The sequence below is a fragment of the Polyodon spathula genome, chromosome 2 (assembly GCF_017654505.1).
Source record: "Polyodon spathula isolate WHYD16114869_AA chromosome 2, ASM1765450v1, whole genome shotgun sequence".
NCBI lineage: Eukaryota > Metazoa > Chordata > Actinopteri > Acipenseriformes > Polyodontidae > Polyodon > Polyodon spathula.
The window spans coordinates 104,904,065-104,927,119 of record NC_054535.1 but is presented as its reverse complement, the minus strand read 5'-3'; the positions used below and the strand labels follow the sequence as shown (position 1 = coordinate 104,927,119).

The 23,055-nt window shown below is 36.8% G+C and overlaps 1 protein-coding gene across 3 annotated transcripts in view; it reads left to right on the top strand.

Annotated features, from left to right (window-relative positions):
• The first annotated feature begins 107 nt into the window (after positions 1–107).
• LOC121306287 (DNA repair protein XRCC4-like) overlaps positions 108–23,055 on the top strand; it is a 126,183-nt gene continuing 103,235 nt past the window's right edge. For 2 of the 3 annotated variants that reach the window (XM_041238046.1, XM_041238031.1), the window contains exons 1-3: positions 8,823–8,916; positions 11,210–11,349; positions 16,579–16,769. In XM_041238046.1, coding sequence (XP_041093980.1) covers positions 8,906–8,916; positions 11,210–11,349; positions 16,579–16,769 — 342 coding nt within the window. In that variant the 5' untranslated portion in view covers positions 8,823–8,905. Of the gene's footprint in view, positions 134–8,822; positions 8,917–11,209; positions 11,350–16,578; positions 16,770–23,055 lie in introns of those variants that run through there. The other variant, XM_041238039.1, reaches the window with a different exon arrangement.

The window sequence follows — 23,055 nt, the reverse complement described above, 5'->3', positions numbered from 1 at the left end:
CGCTGAACTATTAGTCATTAAATTATATATATTTTTCCGATTGGGCAAGAAAGCTACACAACTGATGACGATTTTTTCTGAGCATTTTGATTCGTTCGAATCTCTGCCTCCCGGAAGACTGTGCAGTTTAAAGGTAAGATGCGTTATCAACATTAACAGCAAGTGAACAACTGTAAATATAAACAAAAACAATTCAGTTCTATTTTCTATTGATGCATTTGCTGGAGGCGAAGCACTGCTTACGTTGTCTGTCTGCATGGTTTCTGGTGAGGTTAAGCTGTGGAAGAATGTAAACAGAAAGCCACCAAGTTGGCTGTGTTAAATGTAACGAATGTTTTGGGAAGCCAAATATGCCACACTCGAAGCAATAAGAGATAATGTCTCGCCGTTTGCAGGATTAAGGTGTGTCGAACATGCGAAGTTCTTGTGTTTGTTTTTGGCAATGCTGTGCCCTCATAAGTACAGTATGTACAGTCTAAAAATGAAGATACATAAAACTGCTGTGTCTTAGAAATATGAACATGTTTTTCATATGTAAAATATGTATATAGTGCATGCCTAACTTTTTGAATTTGTGAAAAAGTACTAGTATAAATACCAATCAGGCGCTCCTAAAGGTAAACCTTTTGTATCATATTTTCTTTTTTTATGAGGCACTATTTATATCTTTAAAATAAGATAACTTCTGAGCTTTGTTATAAGGGAGGCCGCTGGAAACCATCCCCAAAATACATTTAAATGGGTACCAAGAGTAGCATAGCCCCTGTGGGTTGTTTTAAACACTGTGCATTAAGTGAGTACTTACTTTCTTAAAGGACTAAGCTGAAGATTCCTTTCATCTCTGCCTTCCACATATTTGATATATGTTTAGTGACTGATTTTTCAAATGATCCCAAACAAAATCACTGAGTCAAGATCCGGTCCCTTATTCAAGTGAGTGTTCGAGAAGACAAGGTTTGTGTGTGCTGGTAGGGGAGAGTCTTTAATCATAGGAACAATTTCAGTTGCTGTTTCTTTTAGTTCAGTAAGTAGTGGCTTTAGCAGATCCTCATTTGTATTATTTTGTCCATGCTAAATCACAGACCTGGTTTAAATTAGGATACGAGTTTGGAAGATGTTCTTTTTCATTTCTTTGGTGTCTGTTCCAAGAATAAATCACTGCACCAAGCAATCGGCAAACCCCATCAATATTTATTTGAACCACAGAACTGAAAACATAGTCCACTGTACCCTCTTACTGTAGTTACTAATTCCAGGTTTACACAACCGTGTCCATCAGTGTTAGTGTGATGTGGCATTTACATTAAGTTTGCTTGCCTTTTGTAATGTTTTCCTAGTTTTTTTTTTTCTTTCATGTGTCACTTCATTGTTATAAATAAAGGTGGTCTGGGTATGGATTTGATAACTGGGATAGATCCTGCCTGACTTTATTTTCTGCTCTGGTAACTCTTCCCTATACAATTGCATTATCAAGTAAACAGTGAAACAAGTGAATCTTCCTTTACCTTGCTGTGCAATATAACTGAAAAAGACCAAAAGTGTGTGGTTTTTTTTTTGTATTTAAAAAAAAAAAAAAAAAAAATTATATATATAGTATGACTTGCTGTATACCTTAGAACAACATTTAAATCCAGCAAATTCTTTTAAATCTACTAAATTCTTTGTACTTTTTTGGGAGGGGGAGGTCAGAGGGCGGACAAAAGGGCAGTTAACATCATAAAAGTTGAATTTGATCTTACAATCTTCTTACTGTGTAAACCTGAAATTTAAACTCTGTTTTTTCTAAGTGGTAGTAAAAAAAAAAAAAAAAAGAAAGAAGGCTAATGTTGTTGCCTTCCTTAGATTTTAAACTGTATGTGCTGTCTGTTTGCCAAGAACATATATGAAAGCAAGAGGCATTTGAAAATGATTTCAGTAAAAAGACTCTTTGGCTCCCCTTGTAACACATGGTACATACATCATTTAAAAATAAAAGGTACATGACATTTTCAACAAGCTTTTTCATTTTTATTGTTTTTATCAGAGACCATCTAAATTACTCCTTTTGTAGGGGTTTAGAGAACATATATAAAAGCCTTTTTGATTTGAGGTACTGAGGGATTGAAAGCTCTTGGAACCATCTCATTGGAACAATACAAACAATCCTACATCTGTGCCACAGACCTGACTATTGATTTCGAGTCAAACTTCCCTTAAAAAAGCCATCCTCGGGACACTGCAGAGATTGTAATAAAAGTAGAAGAGGCTCAGTTTCTACTGTATATGGCTCGCTTGCATCCTGAGTAAGATTAATGGCTCCAGTGCAATGGCGATGGGAGAGGGCCAAATTACACGTTGTTTTTATTGAGGCAAAATAATGAATGAGATAGTGTGAAAATGAAGCTGTGTGTCCCAAGCACAAGCCCGGCTTGTTTTTACAAATGAGCCAAATGATTGGGAAAGAGGTCGACTGTTTGTTTATGTGTCTACAAAGGGAGCTCAGGGGCCACCCATTTCAACACAGTAGCCGGACAGGGAGGCTTTCCAAAGGCAGTCAGCTGTGTCCAACTCGCTAAGGAAATTACATTCAAAATCTGAGGAGGGATGTGCTCTGAATTGTAAACCTTGATAAGCCTAATAAAAGCGTCAAATGAAGCCCTGCTGTAATTTTAGTGTATTGTTTTCATACAGTTTATCTGTGCTAGCCTGCAGTTCTCCTGTCCATTTCAAACACCAATAACATAAGAGTTTTAATTTGTCAAATGGCCTGTAGCCTCAACAGGGAAGAGCAGCTATTTTAACGCAAAGTCAACCTTAGTGCTTCATTACATTTTTCAATTACTGTAGATAATGGCACTCTTTTGAAGTAGTCTGCCCCAAATTTCTGCCGTGATGGGTGCACCTTTAAACAGTCTTAGGCTTGCAGTAGTTTGATATTGATGACTTCTGTAATTAAACAAATACTAGATTTTTATGTGAAGGCCTTATACTGCTGCAATATATACCTGTCGATATTGAGAAACATAAATTGCAAATACCGTACAAGGGGTCCCAACTAGTTAAATGCGTTGCACATTTATTTCTTTTTATTTAGTGTGTCCAATTATTATTTTTCCCTGAATTTTCTCCCAATTTGGAATGCCCAATCACTTTTCACTGCAGCAATTCCCAATGTGGCTTAGGAGACCTGAAGGTTCAGTGGGCATCCTCCGATCCCATAACCAAGCCAGTATAGTTCAACACCCAGGAACTCGAGAGCGGATATCAGTGAACTACCGACCTTTGGCGGACAATGGCCAGCCCTGCAATGTTTGCCTTTGAGCTCACTGCGTCTGGCCAGCAGGGTTTGCTGTAGCGCGATGAAGAGGGAAACAGTCCCTGACAGTTTTGCCTCCCTAACCCATGGAAGAGCCAGAGCCAATGCAATGCTTCCTTCAGAGTCCCCAGCGAAGACCGGCCTACTTCACACAGCCAGGATGCAAACCTGCGCTTCTACGAGGTGAGCCAGTCGGGCACCTCTACACATGTATGTTTTGGGGATAGCTTTATTGTTCAAAGAACATAAAGGCAGCATGATAGTCCAAAGATGACTTTCTGAAGTGCCAGCCATAACTATTTAACAGTCAATAGTGCTGAATTTAGAAATACTAAAAGTATACTTGGGTCCATATTCTCAAAGCTCTTTACTTCAAATAATAATTGGTGCATTTTTTCTGAAAGACAAAAAATACCTATAACAGTAATACAAATAATAGTAAACAACTTAAGTTTCCTCATAAGCCTCTAAAGAAAATGTATGAGTTGTTTATTTCTGTTTAGTACATTTATTGGGTGTTTCTTTTTTGAGAATCTAGCCATTAATCTACTGTAGTTACCGTGTTATCTTTTTGTAAAGTTACTTAGTGCTGAAACAGTTACTGTAAGTGGGTGATGCAGGGTGAATTTTAATTGTGTATTTATTTTTTATAATGGCTTATAGACCCAACACTATGAGTTCCCTGCTGTGTATTGGTGGTAGTAAAGTTCTGTTGGACTTCTCCCAAAAGCCTTCCGCTTGTTACCAAGTATAAAGATTTCCTTAATAAAATCAGAGCAAAGCAGATTTCCCTATAACCTCAGGGAGAGAGGGCTATATAGTTTCACTTAACAAATATGTGGGTCAGCTCAGTGCACTACAGTGCATTGCATTTAATAGTGTTTTAACTTGCCTGTTCAGGAAGACTAAAACCTATAAACCACGTGGAATTAATATAAGAGTTCAGGCTATATAAAACAGGATCAGAAATGTTTTTTTGACAAAAAATACCAGAATAATAAGCAGTACTTACCTTCTTATCTGTGCTATAAACTAAAGCATACAGTACACAGGTGCACAGACTGTTGCCAAACTAATTAATATCTATGAAGCATCTATGGCACAGTATCCAGTGATCTCAGTCATTATCTTCAGCCAGGCAAAGCAAAGTGTGGTATACTTGATAGAATCATGCCAAAAGCTCATTGACAAATATCCTAATTGTTTAAATGAGATTATTATTGCTAAAGGTGCCTCAACTAGCTATTAATTTAATTTTCCTTGTCAGGGACTGAATACTTTTGAATTATCATTTTTTGAGTTTTGCTAAAAAAATTGCTGAAATAAATAATTGTATACATCTATTTCTTATAACTGCCTTTCCTCATCCACAAAAGCAAACCATTTGCTACAAAAGATTTTTCCTATCATTTGTTTTTGAGAAATTATAAATTTCCATTGGGGTAAACGTTTGACTAGAACTGTATGTTATTAACATTGCAGGGATTATCTCAAAGGTCCACTTCAGGTATGGTAACAGGTGATAGTTATGCTCTTTTCCAGACACATTTTTAAAAATTGAGCTATCAGCTACAAAAAAATAAGTACTTCTATTGAAAAATATATTGATCAGCCATCAGTCACAAGTCTTGCTGGATGTAAAAGAGATTTTAACATTACTGCTTAGAAAATCGTTCCCCTACAGTATATTAAATTAAAGGAATTAAAACAAACAAGAAGGGTTATTCCCATGGTTGTGTAGTTCTGTTATTTTACCTGTTATTTTAAGTGAACAGAGCTGAGGAGGGTTCTCTGAATGTTTACAGCTATACAAACAAGTACAAAGTGTGTTTTGTTTACACATTCTGCAAAGCACCAAAGCAATGACCAAATAATAATTTGATAAACTGGGTTAAAAACCTATTCTCTATGACTGATACAAATACGGATATTCTAATATCCTGGAAGTATTAAGGGGAACATGCCTTATATATTTGGTTTAAAGCTAAATATACTGTATAATTTTGGTTCTCCTTATATTTTTCTGTTTGGGGAACACCATTTTCTTTAGAATGGGGATCCACAAAATGAAAACTGAGGAAGGCAAGTGGCAAACATGAAAGTACATGTCTAATGTTTGCTGATTGTTAACATAGGTCAGTCTCTCACCAAAACAGTGAAAAATACTTTTTATACATTAATTCTGTGTTGATTTGCAAAATAAGCTTAGACAATTGCCCCAGTTTGAGATGGCTGTTGTAGAATGTCTGCTTTGTTATCCAACCATATGAGAGATTGAATACATTTACAAAATTCTAATGTTAGGTGCTCATATGAAACACCAAATAGACATTTTTGTAATTTGTGCTTGTTTGCCCTTTTTTTTTTTTTTTTTTTTTTTTTTTTTAAAGGCAAATTGAAACTGGGTAACTTTCAGATTTGCCTTTTTATGGCCTTACAGTGATATAGTTCTATTCTCAGATGTTGTTTTTCAAACTACCTCATGCATTTGTGCCCTGTATAAAGTTCGTACAGTGCAGTCTAGCACCTGACTCTCTTTACAGTGCCGTCAAGCTTCTCCAGAGGTTTTCCTGTAGACATTTTTCAATTAAATAAACAAACAGAAGTCATCTCGGTAGGACCACTCCTCTCAGTCAGCTCTAAAGGAAAGAGGTTGTTTTGTATTGGTGTGGGCTCTTTAGGAGAAAGGGCTGATAAAATACAAATCTCTCACTTCACTCTCGTGCAATGTTGCGCTTGATGTGAGTGATGCTTCAACTCAGTCACTTATAGCAATATCTGAAGAGACTGCACAGGCGGATGCAGAACATTATCTCTGCTGGCACTTCCTATGTTTAAGTGTCAGGTTGTGTGGTCTTTTTCTTGCTGATTCTGTTGGTTCTTTGTTGCGGCTGTAATGTTTTCAGGTTTATAATACTCTTGGAAGACTCATTTTTTATCTATAAAAACAAAATGCTTTTTTTAATGGAGAAAAAATACCAATGTTTGTATAGTGGATTTTTTCTTTCTTTTTATTGAACTACACAGGTGTTAGGTCCACCTTGCATATATATATCTATATATTATATCTATATCTATATATATATATATATATATATATATATATATATATATATATATATATATATATATATGGTCCTGGTTTCACAGGACGATTTGACGTTTAAGTCAACACTAAAATTCTACACTTTCTGTACATTCCCTTACCACATGATCTTCAGTGGCAATTACAAACCACTGTACTTAGGTATTTTGATTGCACAAGGGCAACTACAATAGCATGTTACACTTACAGAATGGGAACATGGTGATACAGATCTTAAATATTTGTTTCTGACTTTATACAGTCTTTTTCAATTATTCCGTCTTTTCTTTCTTCTTCCTTTTTCTGTATGCCTTCTAATGCTAAAATACTGTTCCTGATCTAGATGATCTACAGTAATTATAAGGTATCTCCACTTCTGCAGTGTGCTTATAATTACACACATTCATAAGTACAGTATACACAGTCATATTTTCTGCAAGATAGAGAAACATACATGAGAATGCACTACAGGATTGAGCTGGGACTGCAAAAAAGGTGTGTAGGTCATCTTCCAATTACTAATTTCCAAAGACATAGCCCTCTTGGTTCTTTTGAAGTGCTTTCTGTAACGGCTTAGCCTGTAGGTAAATACTGGTTACAAGGGGAGAACATGTAGAGAATGCCCAGTATCTTAACTATACCATAGTTACTGACCTCACAATGCTATGGTGTGTAATCATGAGGTTTCTAATCACTGCAGACAGCATGACTTATGGACTTGTTCTTTTCAGATAATTGAACACAGTATTGTAGAAATGTAAATCTAAGTTGACAGGCCAGGAGGTATTGATGAGAGTGTGTTAACTTGGGTCACTGCTGAGAAAGGTAACATTAGATATAGAAGATTGTAGAGAATAATCACCTGTTGATTTTCACTAGTGTACTGATTTTCAACCTTCCTTTTTAGCAGGCTGTTTTAGTTTTTTTTTTTTATGTTGCATGATTAGCTGAATGTAAATTAAAACACAAAACATACTTAATATTAAAGCTGTGCTTCTATTTCTTGTGAATTAAAAGTCCAAGAAGTAATCAGTTCCTTTATACAGTACTTAAAAACATATGGGGTCACCACAAAGTGTTCCTTTTGTCCTGCACAAATTAACCTTGCCTGACAACTATATGAATACAAAGTAATGTTACAGAATTGGAGTATAAAGGTAGTTGGGATTTTTAGTTTCTGGTCTGTTTTGAACAGGTATACTCTACAGGATCTCAGGTCCTACACCCCAAGCCAGTGTGACAACCCATTCTGTATTGGGTCACATTGCGTGGGATAGTACATTTCACATTATGTTATGCAATTATGTTATTTAGTCCAATGTACCTTTATTTTAAAGACTTTAAAGTGCAAAGATTAACACTTGATGTTCATGTACAGACAGCATTGTACAGTATAATACAGTGAGTTGTTCCTGCTTTACTTTTGGTAAGAACTTTGAGTTCTTACCTTTTGGATGTACATATTTTAGTATTTTATTACTTTAATCATCAGTCAAATAAGTTATGAGGCACAGGCTGATATGATTTACAAATTCATGAATTTTCACTTTAAGCGCCTATGTATCTGTTAGATATCTCTGCTCTGTACATTCTTAATCTTGTAAAATCAGTCCGTTGAAAGGTGGAAGGGTTGTGCATGTTAAGATTATTTCTTACAAACTCTATTGCTCTGCCTTAAAATTACAGTATTAAAACTTCACTAAACAAAATCAGCAAAGCTAATTTTACCAAAAAGGTTGTTTAGATGTGTTGATTTATTCGCTTGCAGTGTGTGATTAACATAAAAAATGCAGACCACTGACAAATAATAATAATAAAAAAAAGCTGAATTAATTTCAGCAGAGGGTCACGTTCAGAGCTGCGGAAAGGGGACGTTGCATGCAGATGGAGGGATTTTGTTTTTCTCAGCTTGTACTCATGAACCTACTGCTTACTTAGTAGATACTCTGCATTTGACTCTATTAACCACACAGGAAGTCAGGCTGTCATTAAGGTGCTTATGAAGAATGGCTGAAATCAGTCTTTGTGTCTGCCTTTGTAATAGACAAGATGTTTATATGAAATCTGCACTATTATTGGCTGGCCAAAAGAGAAGTTGTAATTTATTATTATTTTTTGTTGGTGAAATATAATTTGACATTTTGTTGTTTTCAGTGTCTGTTTTCTAAGAGTTTTTTTGAAGGGTCAATCAGTTGTTTACTGATAGCATGGTTTTGGCTGCTTTAGCTCAGGTAAAGCATAACAATACTATAATATTCTGCTTTCAATCATGCTTTTGATTATTTTAATGATAAATAAAAATAACTTTCACATTTGCTGGATTTTTAAATGTATTTTTATGAAAAGATTATTTAAAACAATGGGCTGTGTGTGGGGCAAGCTAGCCCCAGTTGTGTCTTGCTTAACCTGACAACTTTATAAATGGCTTGTTCCGACAGATTGACGAAAAGGAAGATTTGTCTTGCGAGACTGGTGATGTTGATCCCTGTGGACAATCAGCACTACTAGTTTGTCAAACAAATTCAATGCAAATGAGGTACTTTATCCTGATCAGTGGTCATTCCTGAGAATCTGTAATACAAATGATGCATGTGCTCTCTGAAATGCTCGTTTCTGCCTTGGTAACTTTAAAATTGTGTTAATTTAGAAATTTAATTTAAATAACCTTCCCAGAATATTTGATGCAAGGTAAATACTGCAGATGGGTAATTTAAAAGGGTTTCTTGAGTAGTAAGTCAGTGTCATCTTTTTTATGAGGTTAAAGATTAATCTTCCAAAATCCTTAAGGCCTGGCATTGTCTACCTAAGGGATCACTGTCAAACTATGAACCATGCTATTAATTTTAAATCACCTTTGTGAATGTGTATTATTGTTACTGTTCTTAGATCATGTAACAGGAGCTGTTTTGTGTGTGTTTTCTTTACATTCCAAAGTATTTCTTAGGGGACTACAGGATAGATGTGAAGTTGTGTATAGTTACTCTGAATATACTGGCAATGTCATGTTCATTTTTTTACACTGAGGAGGAAGATGCATAGCCAGATACTGTAGTCGTGGAAAGGCAGCTGTGGGATAACTTCAGTTGTTAATGATGTCTTTGTGCCACCCACATACAGTACCGTACAGTACAAGGAGAGGCACCTGCAATAGACCTACATGGAGCTAATACTGAGAGTGATGACGACTTAATCTAGTGTATGGCAGAAGGATTTTATTGCAGCCTACCCCTATCAGTGCCACAGACTAGTTTATTTGGCATCCCATCTTTAGAGCCAATGACATCTTGTGTTGATTACACTATGTAACAAAATTTTTGTTCCTGGGTAGTAAGTGTTATTTCCTAACTGCTTATGCCTCAAAAGTATAGAAAATGGCTATTATTCCCCACAAACTTTGCTTTTGTGACCAGGACAGTGATATTTCAAAATATCACTATTTCCAATGGGAAAACGGGCAAATATGTGTCTTTTCGTTCACATAAAGTCAGAAAAAACAACATATGAATCCAAATTAACATGTATTTATACTAAAGTAATACAAAAATGACTACAAAAGATTTAGAAGTGGGTAGTTTTTCGAGACTTACGATTATACTGCATTTACAATATAATCGTAAATCTCGAAAAACTACTCACGGGGTTGTGTGTTCGATGAACAGAGAACGGGATTGGAGACGGAGGTAATAATTGTGATAGGAATAATCGTATTTAAAATATCTGCTCACTGTGTTTTGTGTAGTGTTAGTCCGTTTTGTTTGTCTCTTTTGTTTTGGTGAATGTGCCGTGTCCTTGTATTTTTGTTTGTTACAACATTTGTATTTTCTGTTCTGTTTATTTATTAAATGCTGAGCGAAAGCATTTGCTCAGCTCCACCAAACTCCACCTCTCTCTTTGTTTATTTTTCCTGTTTCTGGTCGGACGTCCCCCACTCCGGCCGTCTTTCTTTACAAGGAATAAGTCATTTAAAAGTAATGCAGCCAGACTGCGATACCAGGCCATTCAGTATTTTCAGGGTCCAAAATATTGGTCTCATTGTGTATGTTTTTGTGGTCTCATATAAAGCAAATGTTAGTTTTCTCTTAACAAACAGGCTAAAGGGTAGATAAGAACCTTTTTATTTTACTGTGTTACATGTTCCCATGTGTTGCTACAACTGTTTATGTAAGGTGTGTGTATTGTTTTAATTATAATTTTATTTACATTTTGACCACTTTTTAAACTTTTAAATTGCACTCCCTACCTCGAGATGGCTTCACATGTACCCGCATGGACCTCTCAGAACTCCATTCTCTCAGAACTACATCCTCCTGATCACATATGTAACATGAGATTGATTTACCAGTGAGCAGGAGGATGATGGGAAATGTTAATCTGAGAGGTCAATGCAGGTACAGGGGAAGCCATCTTGTGGCAGAGAGTGCAATTTAAAAGTTTAAAAAAGTGGTCAAAATGTAAAAAAAAAATAACAATTAAAACAACACACACACCATATATAAACAGATGGGAACATGCAACATAAAATAAAAAGGTCATTATGAATCCTATAAATACAAAGGTTTTTATTCACTTGAGATCACATTTAACATACTAATTTAAGTGCGTTAAGGTGATTTCTTCAACACCCTTAAACAAGAAGAAAAGTGCATTATGTAAGATAACTGATATGCTATTTGAAAGAGAGGGGTTTGACCTGCCAGTTACAGTGGTCCAGTGTTTTGTCTTTGCTTAACACATCTGTTATTCTCAATATAAAGATGTAATGTACAATTCCAGCAGTGCTGCCATAGGGTGATTCTTTTTAAATCCAGATTCTTTTTTATTTGTTTTAGAATGGACACAAGCTTGCGCAGGATTGAAGTTTCATCGGAACCAGGGAAAATCTATTTCCTGAGAGTAACCTGGGAAGAGGATCTTGGGTCAGGTTTCAGTGTGGATTTGTGTGATGGACAGTCAGTTTGGCGTGGGAAAGGTAACATTGAACTCCTGGCTCATCTCTAACACATGCTAACATTATGAGGAACATTAAGGCACAGTTTGAAAGATTCAATTTGCTGGTTGGTATTACTAAATATTTTCTTTTGTATACATTTTAAAATCTTTGTCGTCAGAAAAAGTGATGTTCTTTAGATCAGAACTGACCATAGGATAGCTCATGAGCCATATCGCTTTAAAATGACTCTTTGATTTAGAAAGCTCATTCAAGGCTCTGCCCCTTTTAAAATGGTCCAATGAGTGCTGAGCAGTTCAGCAGCTCACCCGTCATAGGCTGTGTTTTTGTCAGTCAGTCACCATGGTTTCAGATCTATGTTGACACAGTAGACAGATCATCATCAGAAAGTACAAAGAGAAGTAATTCCTCATTGTTTTGTTGTGATCGATGACTTTCAACGTTAAAGCAAAATCTAAAAAATAAATAAAAAAAAGTGTGGTAACTTTTAACACACAACAATGCAGTACTTTCCCTGCACTAATTGTGATTGTGTAATGGACCTGGAATTGTGTAGTTAAAGTGTAAGACGCCTGTCTATGGAATTCCATGCAATTCCAGCTGTTTCACACAGCGTTCAGTGTGCTGCCTGCAGTCCATTTAGAAACGTAGGTTCACAGCAGCTTGGTATACAATAATGAAAACCATCAGTAGGTGGCAAAGTCATCACAAGCACTAATCATAATCTCTAATTATACACAGAAGTACGTACATGTTTTCAAGACTACTTGCTTAAATAAATGGTAATTATACACAGAAAATTAAATGCCAAGACCTCTGTGGTTGTGAGCTGAGGTCAGAAGCAGTGTTCGGTTGTCAAGTCGTGCCTGTTTCACAAGCAGAAGGTCTTTCTGAACAGTCATTCCGACATTTTGCTTATGCTGTGTATTTATGCATTCATTAATTTCTTATGTTTTATGGTAAAGCTGCTGTAATTATTAAAATATCAACCAAAACATCCCTAAACATCCCTGCTATTATTGTTATTAGGGTTACAACATTGTAATAACTGCCACTTTGACTAGTGTATGTGCAGAATAGACATTGCAGTATCTTTTGATATTTTATTTTGCCTGTATATGCCACTCCACTGTGGTCTGGACTAAGCAGGTAAGTCATGATTCCTGCAGTCTTTCAAAAGTCAGTGATATTTTTAAGCAGCACTTTAATAGCTGGAAATGTATTTCTGCGGTTGAAATTGAAAGTGCACAAAGGAATTGCTCAAAATCAGCACAAAAAAACTCCACAAGGTAAGGTCGTTTGGAATTGAAAAATAATGCATGTACATTTCAACGCTGTGAAGTTTAGATATGATACTGGATCTTTAAGTGAAGGTAATCCTGTTGAATTAAGGGGTTTCACTCACATTGCATCCTAAAGATCCAGAAATGTGATTTTAAGGATAGTTTATGGGAAAGGCAACCTCGTCACTAAGCATGCCTGCGATCCGTTGCAGTTTTATCCAAGCTGTTATTACATTTGCAGAAGTGTGTGAGTGTGTGTGTAAAAACATACACCTGCTATGATAAGATTTTGTGAGGTATATTTTACCCAAATGACTGCTCATCTTACAACATTGAAAGTCATGATTACATTGCGATGAAGTGCACCTGTTGGGTCACGATGTTGGGCCTAAGGGTATGTGGTGGTGATTGAAACACTCGACTTTGGCTCTTGCTATAATCCTTGAATCTCATGTAATACAGTATGTGAACAGCTGTAACTGACTAATTGATTCTGCACATCTTGAAGTACATTGAAACAAGCATTGATTGTACAGTAGCTATATTCATCAGTTCAAGTTCTCTTTTATGCAATACAAAAGGATTTTAATAAGGGTTTATAATTATTATATATATTATTATAGTAATTATTTAAGAAATCATATACACTCAACTGCACATAATAGGGGTCTAATTTCATTAAGGAACTGGTTCCCAACCTGTTTTCCGCTATTTCAACTCTTAAAATTCAGTTATGCAATTCTTGCAAAAAACAATTTCTACACAATCACTCGTTGTGCTACTAATATTACTAAGCAACACAACAAATAGCCTTTTTTTACAATATGATATATAAGATATGTATGTAGTGTGTATTTTCCCCCTTTATCTGTTTTCTTTTATCATGTGTGTGTTTATAAATGAATTTATAATCCAGGGCTGACAGTGGAGTGTGAAACAAGCAGTGTGATTGGTCTAGCAATGTTCCAGCTGTCCGTATATTGGATGTATATGGACAGTTGGAGCCTTGTCACATATTTGAAATCATTGCGCTGCCTCACAGAATTTAAAGTACTGGTAGCCATCTTGTTTACAGTTAGATGTACAGTAACTGTCAAACTGAGTGACCAGTTACCAGCAACAAAACCCCAAAATCAGTAAGTAGACATGCCGATTTGACTAGCGTATGTGCAAATATTTTTTGCCCGTAAAATCCACTGTTTGACCTGGATTATAAATGCAATAATGTTGAGTATACTTGACTTCGTCTCGTGCTGCACCTGAGGTGTCCGTATATTCGACATGTATGGACACCCTGTCGGGCCTTATTGCCCACATATATTACAGCTCCCTTTAATGCAATACCAAGCATTGCCATCAAAGCCACCTTTAACTGAAAAAGCTTCAAATGTGAAATAAATACTAACTAAATAACTTGCACTTTATGAAGTCATGTTTGTCTTGTCAAAATTACAGATTTTTTTTTTTTTTGCAAGAATTATTAAAAAAAAAAAAACTACGTCTTGCGTTCATGTAAGTGCACTGCTTTCTAATCTATGCTCATTCTACAGCTTGTATCCACTGAATTTATGGAAAAAACAAACAAAAAAACACTAATCTGGCTGTCCTAGCCTTTTCGCCCTGCATTGAATATTCCTAACTCTGTTTGAATAACTAAATAACAAAACAAAAAAAAAAAAAACCCACGAAAACCACAATTTTAATACTTTTCATTTCCAACAATATATATGCTACAGTGTTGCCAGAGGTGAGTTTGGTCTTCACCATACAGGTGTGTGGAAACACGTCATGCCACGATCAAAAGAAATCTCTGAGGACCTATTCATGCTCATCAGTCTAGAAAGGGTTACAAAACGATTTCTAAGGATTTGGGGCTCCACCAATCCACTGTCAGACAGATAGTCTACCAAAATCTTTCCAAGAGCAAACCGGAAAATGATCAAGAAAGTCACAAAAAACCCCAGAGTAACATCCAAGGATCTGCAGACCACTCTTGCCTTGGACAATGTGAGTGTTCATGACTCAATTTTCAGAAAAAGACTGAACAAGAATGGTGTTCATGGAAGGATAGTCAGGAGGAAACCACTGCTCTCTAAAAAGAACATTGCTGCCTGTCTGAAGTTCGCCAGAGCACATATAGATGATCCACAAGACTTCTGGAACAATGTTCTCTGGACAGAAGAGTCAAAGTTAGAACTTTTTGGCCTCCAATGAGAAGCTTTGTTTGACAAAAACCAAACACTGCGTTCGAACAGAAGAACCTCATCCCAACCGTCAAGCATGGTGGTGAGATTGTGATAGTTTGTGGCGCTTTGCTGCCTCAGGACCTGGACGGCTTGCCATCATTGACACAACCATGAATTCTGCAATATATCAAAAGATTCTGAAGGAGACTGTCAGGCCATCCGTCCGTGAGCTGAAGCTGAACCGAAAGTGGGTCGGGTCATGCAACAAGACAATGATCCTAAACATACAAGCAGATCTACAAAAGAATGGCTGCAGAAAAAGACATTTTTCATTTTAGAATGGCAAGTCAAAGTCCAGACCTAAACCCCATCGAAATGTTGTGGCAGGACCTGAAGAGAGCTGCCCATGCAAGGAAGCCCTCAAATGTCAACAAGTTGAAACAGTTCTGTAAGGAGTAATGGGCCAAAATTCCTCAAAACCCATGTGAGATACTGACCAAAAGTTACAGGGAATGCTTTGTTGAAGTCATTGCTGCTGAAGGGGGTGACACCAGTTACTGAATCTAAAGGTTCACATACTTTTTCACACATGGATATTGAATGTTGAATCCTTTGTGGATAAATAAATGTTGAAAAAGATGTTACATCATCTTTTTGTGTAATTTCTTTAATCAGGTTATCTTTATTATTAGGACTTAGATTAAGATCTAATAACATTTTAGGTTTGAAATATGTGAAAATCCTAAGGGGTTCACCAACTTTCTCGGCACTGTATAGTGCCAGAGGACAACACGACCTAATCCCTCCCTGCCTGGGCGGCACTCGACCAGTTGTGCTTCGCCCTCTAGGAACCCACGGTCACTGGAATTCAGCCAGGTTTAATTTGTCACAAGACTGTATGCCAAAAATACATTCTGTTAGCACTGCTTCTGGAAATAATGTGTGCTGTCTGTTCTTGACGCTATCGTATTTAACAAAAATGCTACACATCCTATAGACTGTGTGCAACCAATTCCGTTTAATTTACACATTACAGCCCACTAGATGTGGTAAGTAACATTCTGTACACTCTCCAATCATTTTTAAGTTTTTCAGATTGCTTCCCACCCATCTCATCTTCGTGATCCTGTGTTTTTTGTATGTACGTTGATCGAAGTTGGTGATCAGTGAGTGTTATAAATTGCATTAGAAATGGATAGATTAATTTACTACTCGAGGTAACGGTTGTACATACCGCACATGTTTACATTTACTGGATCCGATGATGACCCGAGCCTCAGTGCATTATTTGTTAGGAGGTTTTGTCAAACAAAAAACTCTTAATCCTGCAAAATTGAGATGCCATTTATCTACAAAGCATTCAGAATGCGAAAAAAAATAACTTTGCCATCAGTTACTTTCAATGCACACAGTGACAACATTCCATGCTGACCTGGTAGCGTTCAAGCCCAGGAATCTCTTTAAGTTAGGTATGTTATATAAATATTTTATATTCTACTTGTACTTATACACATACAAATTAGTTTCAAAATGCTGTTGTGAAAAGTGGTCCGTGGGGAAAATCCACACACCTAGGTGGTCCCTACATTGGGGAAAAAAGGTTGGGAACCGTGCTGTAATTCCGTTTCATGTGAGACTAAAAGAAATATGAAATTAACCAATTTTATCGACTTGATTTAAGACAAAACACCAAGATCAACCCCCCCCCCCTCTCAATTGCATGTATGAACCTGTGCTAGCGTGTGATTGAATTCTCTTTTTATTTTTATTGTCAATACCAGTGTCTGAAGAAGAGGTTTCAAAAGAAGCCCAAGAAATGGAAATGAAGAGAGACATTTATGTTGATGAGCTCTGTCAGGCTCTGACTGCTGGAGGAAAGCAAACTAACAACTACAGTTTTGATCTCTCCAAAGATCCTGCAGACAGCCACACCCTGCATTTCTCTTATGAGAAAGTCCTGAAAGACGTATTTGTAAGTAGTAGATTAAGTATTATTTCCGTTACAGCTGTGAACCAGAAAACAAAAGTGTTTTTGCTGGTAGTTTTAGCAAACTGACCCGACACCATAAGGTTTTACTCAAACTGTGGACTACTGTTTGTTTCACACAGACATGACTGGGAGATAAACTCTGAGATAGTTTTTAGTTATGTAAAATATGAATATATCATTCTGTCATTTCTGTATATTGCATGTGAGGCTAATTTTTTGGAATATCACTAGAATTTGATATAGATTTTGACGCTGTTCAGACTTCCGTGTTTACAGTATGTCACAATGCCACACTAGAACTGAAACAATACAGCGTAACAGGACTGTACCAATGTGGCAAAATGGTTTGTTCTTTCTTGTCTATATTAACCATATACAGTACTTGGAACACCGTGCTTGTTTTTACCATCTGAAGGTCACACTTAAATGTATAAATACATTGATCTCAGTGTCGGTACAATTGCATCATTTTCACTGAACTACTGGCAAAAGTAGTTTACTTAATTAAATTTGTCTGCTAAAACAGTATCTCATTTACAGTAACTTGTTATAGCATCTACAGTGTCACTGCAGCAACTTGGAGAACAACAAAGAAGGCCTTCCAGTCAGTTACAGTATTTATTGTTCTATAGCCCTTAATTTTCAAGTACCCGTAAACTTTTACAATAAGCATTTGCTGTCTTTCAGTTTTAAAACTTAGCTGTGGTTCACGGCATAACACAGTGGAATGATCACAGTATCATATAATTGTAGGACAGTTTTGCCACGTGTGAAAACCTTAACAATATAAAGCCGAAATGAAAATGCTTTAATTTTGCTCAGCATTTGAAGTGGAGATATCAAAAACACAACTGTAAAACAATGGGGGCCAAGGTTTCCGCAATTGTTTCTTATAACTTGTATCAAAAACACAAGCTAAGTTAGAAGAAACAATTGGGGCACCTTGGCCCCCATTTTTGTTTTACAGTTGTGCCTGTTTGCTTTGTCCTGGGCAAGGCTGTCACAATGATTTCTTGAAACTTGGTTTGTTTTTTTGATATCTCCGCTTTAAATGGCTGGGCTCTTTTGATAACTTGACATTTTTTCACATTTCCTATGTGTTTTTGTTTCAGTTGGGATACACTGTAAGATGTTAACATTAATTGAATATACCTGATCTAACCCGAGTGTTAACAATTTTCTACCCGTTGTGGTTCGGGTCTGGTCTCGGTTCCTCGGGTCCACCTGGACCCATGAAGACCTCTAACTTCTAAAATAGCTTTGATGAAGTTGGGTGCTCTTTGTCAAACGTTATGCAAGTCTTGCCTTGAATGCAAAAAACATCCATCACCTAACAGTTATGAGCTGCGTGCTATGACTAAGGGGTAGAATCTCTTTCCCCAGCCATTATTTCCCTGTTTTATGGAGCTATTTAATAAAACTTAATAAAATTGAAGTACTACTAAAAACAAAACAAAAAAAACAAAACAAAACAAAAAAAACACCTTAATTTAAAACACATTTATACCTCCCATCTGGAAAGTTTAATCAAATACCCCATAGATCAGGGAAATAACGAGAGTGATGGCTTTTTGGTATTGAATAAACCCATTCAGTTAGGGGCTTAGTTCATGGAATTACACTTACTGTAAATGCAAGAACAGATTCCGTCATATGCGCCAAACCTGATTGGATGTGTTTAGTGATGTTTATAAGCTATTCTCTATACTAGTTTCTCAATAATTACATAATTTGAATTCGGCTTTAACGCTCTGCTGTGCTAAAATAGAGACAATTGCTATTGCAGAACATGCAGCATTTTGCCAGCAGTTCACAAATATGTTGTCATCTCCTATAGCCTGATAACCTTGCTCCTGTAAATTAAACACAAAAAAAGATCTTTCCAAGCAGATTTAGCATAAAACAGACTGTGACAACCTGTCGTCCCAGTTGATGTATGGCTTAATTACCCAAGAGCCATTCAATTGGAAATAACTGTGGCCAGAAAAGAAGTGTGTTTGGGTGGCAAGGGGGTGTGGGAGTGGATTGAGGGAATAGTTATTAGTTGTGTTTCGGCAGGGTTTGGTGCACTCTGCAGGACTTGTGTGTCATGGGCAGCTGCGAATACAAACTTGGGCCACCCACAGCCTGACCAGTGAGGTGCTTGTTGAGACTACAGTAGGGAACAGCTAGCTAAACCGCTGCCACCTAACCAAACATCCCCACTCAGCCACCATCCCCTCCTCGATTTCGCACATACAGGGGGTGAGCACTCGGAAGCACGCTTCCACATCTGTCAATTAGCTTCTGTTTTCTTTGTCACAGTAAAGGACTTGCGAGCAGGTGTACAGGATCCTGCCTCTGGTGCAGTCTAATCCATAGTAAGCTATGGATTAAATGGCCTTCCTCCCTATGTTTTTGCAGTATCCATTTTAACCCTGGTTTAGTGTCAGATCACTGGCTGATAGACGGCTGATAGTGGCTGCTCCAAGCTGTTGAGGCAGACAGTTACTAAATTATTCTTCTGTAAATGGCAATGAAATTAAATATTCTTTGTCTCAGTTTACCTGATTTATAATTGAATATCACCTTATAGGGCTCTTTTTTTCCTTTTTGTTAGCAGTGTATTTGGTCAGTTGGTCTACTATACGATATATCTGAAGTAATGCACAATGTAAACACACAGATGCATGTTCACCCACTGAGAAAGGCATTGCTAACTACATAATACCATGCATTGTGGGGGGAGTATAAGGATCAAGCCTGTCTCTATGCCTTCACTTGCCAGCACTACAGACTTAATTGCTATCTATTGCATCTCTGCAGTATATTTAAAACTCTATGCTGCCATTCTTTTACAGAAGGTGTTGAGGGTAGCCTAATCTAGGCTAGGTTATATTATATGCTATTTTAACTTCCCGATTTGCTGTTTTATTGAAGGCTGTTTCTAGAAACATCTTTTCAGATTCAGAATCAAGAAATACTTCAATGGAAAAATACACTTTTCACCTAAGTTTCTGTGTTTTTAACTTTGCACATTCCACCCTGGCTTTTTCACTGTAAGATGACCTTTGGGAAGCAGATTTTCTCCAATGCACCGCTCCAGTGTGATTTACATGTGTACGTTAATGCCCTGTATTGATTGCTTTTTTTATGCACACATAAATACTCTGGCTGTAATATTTTATTAGTCATGCCAGACATGGAGACACATACCACTAGCAATCAATAGATCATTTACATCTGGACAACTGTATGATGGAAATGATCAATAAAGTATAGAGTAGCAAAATAAAGTGCTACAGTAGAGTACTTCAGGTTTTCACACATAATCTTTGCACTGATACTTTTTACTATTCAAATAATATCAACATATTTTATGCTGTTCATTTACTGATATTCTTAGGTGTCTGTATAGGCCTTTAAGGAAATAAGTGCTTGGGAAGTTGGCTGTTTGATCAAAAACTTTAATATATATATACATACATACATGCATACATACAAACAGCGGTAAATAACTATGTAGTAGAAAAGCCTTGCGGGTTTATTATATATATGAGGTCAGCCTTTGTGGTGTTGTCTGGGAAAATATTGCAGAAATGTGAAGTTAGGTGTTGACGTATTCCCACGTGTTGTAAAGTAAATAGTTTTTTTTATCCCATATTTCCTGTATTTATATTCTGTGTTCCATCACAGGACTCAAACACACTACCTATTAGGCACGCCTGCCTGGAAAGAGAATGATTTACCTATCAGGAGCTGCGTCTGCTCCTAATTCAATGCTATGAGCTTCTACTTTTCATCTCTCCAATAAGAACGGTGACAGAAAACAGAGATTTGGAATCTTTTTCTTCTTTCCACGCTCAGATGGGATTATAGAAAAACAGCAGATTTTTTTTTTTTTTTTTGTCAAGCATTAGCTGAGCATGTTATCCCTCTGCCGACACAGAGGAAATGTCAGTAACCCTAAAAAATAAATGAGTGGTTGTATAATTAGAACTATGTACCCACAAACTAGTAACAGTCTCTTGTGTTTTACTATCCATCTATCTGGGGTGTTCTGTCTGTGTTGAGCAGTGAAAACCTAAAATCGGAAACCCAAGATATGTGCTTCATTGTCCTGATCACTGACCAAGCTTTCTATAAACCTCTTGACCTAATGTCAGAAATCTGGCATTAGCCAGCGATGACCGAGCTCACCATGCAAAGGTTCGCATTCTGATTGTCACAGTCTTCCATGGACAATGATATAAATACACGTAGCATGAGGCTGACATGCAGAAAAAGCAATTAAAAATGTACTTTTAATTTCCGATAAGAGTAAACCCAACAATATGTTAAATGCTACAAAGACTGTTATTAATACATTTTCTGTGTGGAATAAATCAGGTTCTTTCTACTATGGATGAGGTTTGATCTTGAAAACACACAGAACAGAGAGTATGATCTGACAATATTAACAATGAAAATGATCCTAAATATCCAGTATTTTCAAAACAGTTCTAGCACTTGTTCACAAGAAGGTCCCAAATTGCAGTCTACAAAGAAAACTTTGCCGTACATTGAGCTACTGTATTATCCAACAAACAGTTATTACAAGAATATCTTTAATAGTTCTAGAAACTACAGATTTTAATTTTTTGTGTTTTATTTTTTTCTACAGGTAGGTAGTATATAATAAGTAATGAAAGCTTACTTAAGTTTTGAGGTACTACTGTAATACCAAGAGTAGCTTTTTTTTATGTTTTGAGATATGTGCAGCAGTGGGACCATGTCCTGTGAGCAAGCTTGCAGCAGTGGGTAATAGAAAGGGTTTCTTTCAAAGAAAAATAACCTAGACTGCATCGAGTCCATTGTGGAGGGAGGTTTGTTTCTGAGAAAGCTTTATAAAGCTTATAACTTGTGAAGAACCTGATGGATTAATCTGAAAATCTGTATGCACCTTCATAGTGGTGGGAGAATGAAACACGCACAGTTGCCAATTGTTATAACAAAGCGTTCCCCCAGGTGATTAATTTAATGCTGCTTTATACTTTCTCACATTTTTCCCTGGTGCCCAATTCCTTTCAATTTAGCACAGGTACGGGAAACATTAAAATAGTCTGGTGTCATCTTCATCTTTCTGGTGTCAGGGCTACCTTATGACATTTGCTAAAATGTCATGGAAGTGATTTATTGTAATAGTTTGCTCTGACTGTTATGCAGGTTGGCTTCCTGGATTTTTATTTTCTGTTTGTCGATGGATGCTAACTGATGTTGGGAGGTTAGCATAACGGGAGGTAACAATCTGTCTTTCACTTTTTAAACCACAAGGTATGTACAATATATTTGTTTCAGAAGCTTACGTATCAGAAATAAAAGTAGTAAAGGATATAAAAACATGAAGTTTACAAACGAGAGGAGGCCATTCAGCCCATCTTGCTCATTTGGTTGTTAGCAGCTTATTGATCCCAAAATCTCATCAAGCAGCTTCTTGAAGGATCCCAGAGTGTCAGCTTCAACAACATTACTGGGGAGTTGGTTCCAGATTCCCATGATTCATTGTGTAAAAAAGTGCCTCCTATTTTATGTTCTGAATGCCCCTTTATCTTGTCTCCATTTGTGACCCCAGGTCCTTGTTTCTTTTTTCAGGTTGAAAAGTCCCTTGGGTCACATTGTCAATACCTTTTAATATGTTTATTTGTTTGAATTGTGAAATATTCAATTAAAATGAAAGCTGCCTGTTTAGATTCATTGACAGTTTGCGTATATCACATAAAAAATAAGTTTCTGTAAATACTTGAAAACGAAAACACATGTTACAATATACAAAACAAAACACAAGGAGTATCAAAGCAATGTTTAAGAAAATTTAAAATTGTCTCTAAATCTTGGATTCCTCAAAATAGCCACCCTTTGCCTCACAAACACGAGGCATTCGGTTAACAAGTTTCAGCAGGGAATCACCCGACATGTCTTCCCAGCTCTTCTGCAGCAATTCCCAGAGATGTAGGGCACTTGTGGGTAGCTTTGCTTTGACTCTTCTGTCCAGTTCGTCCCATACAAGTTCTATGGGATTGAGGTCTGGAGACTGGGCAGGCCAGGTAATTAGATTGAGTTGTCCTTCACTTTTCTTCTTCGCCAGATAGTTCTTGCACAACTTTGAAGTGTGTTTCGGGTCATTATCTTGCTGAAGAATGAAGGACTGCCCAACTAGCTTTAATCATGATGGAATGGCATGCCTCTGAAGTATGCTATGATAGCCATGCTGGTTGAGCTTGCCATGGACTTGGTAAAGATCACCAGCCGT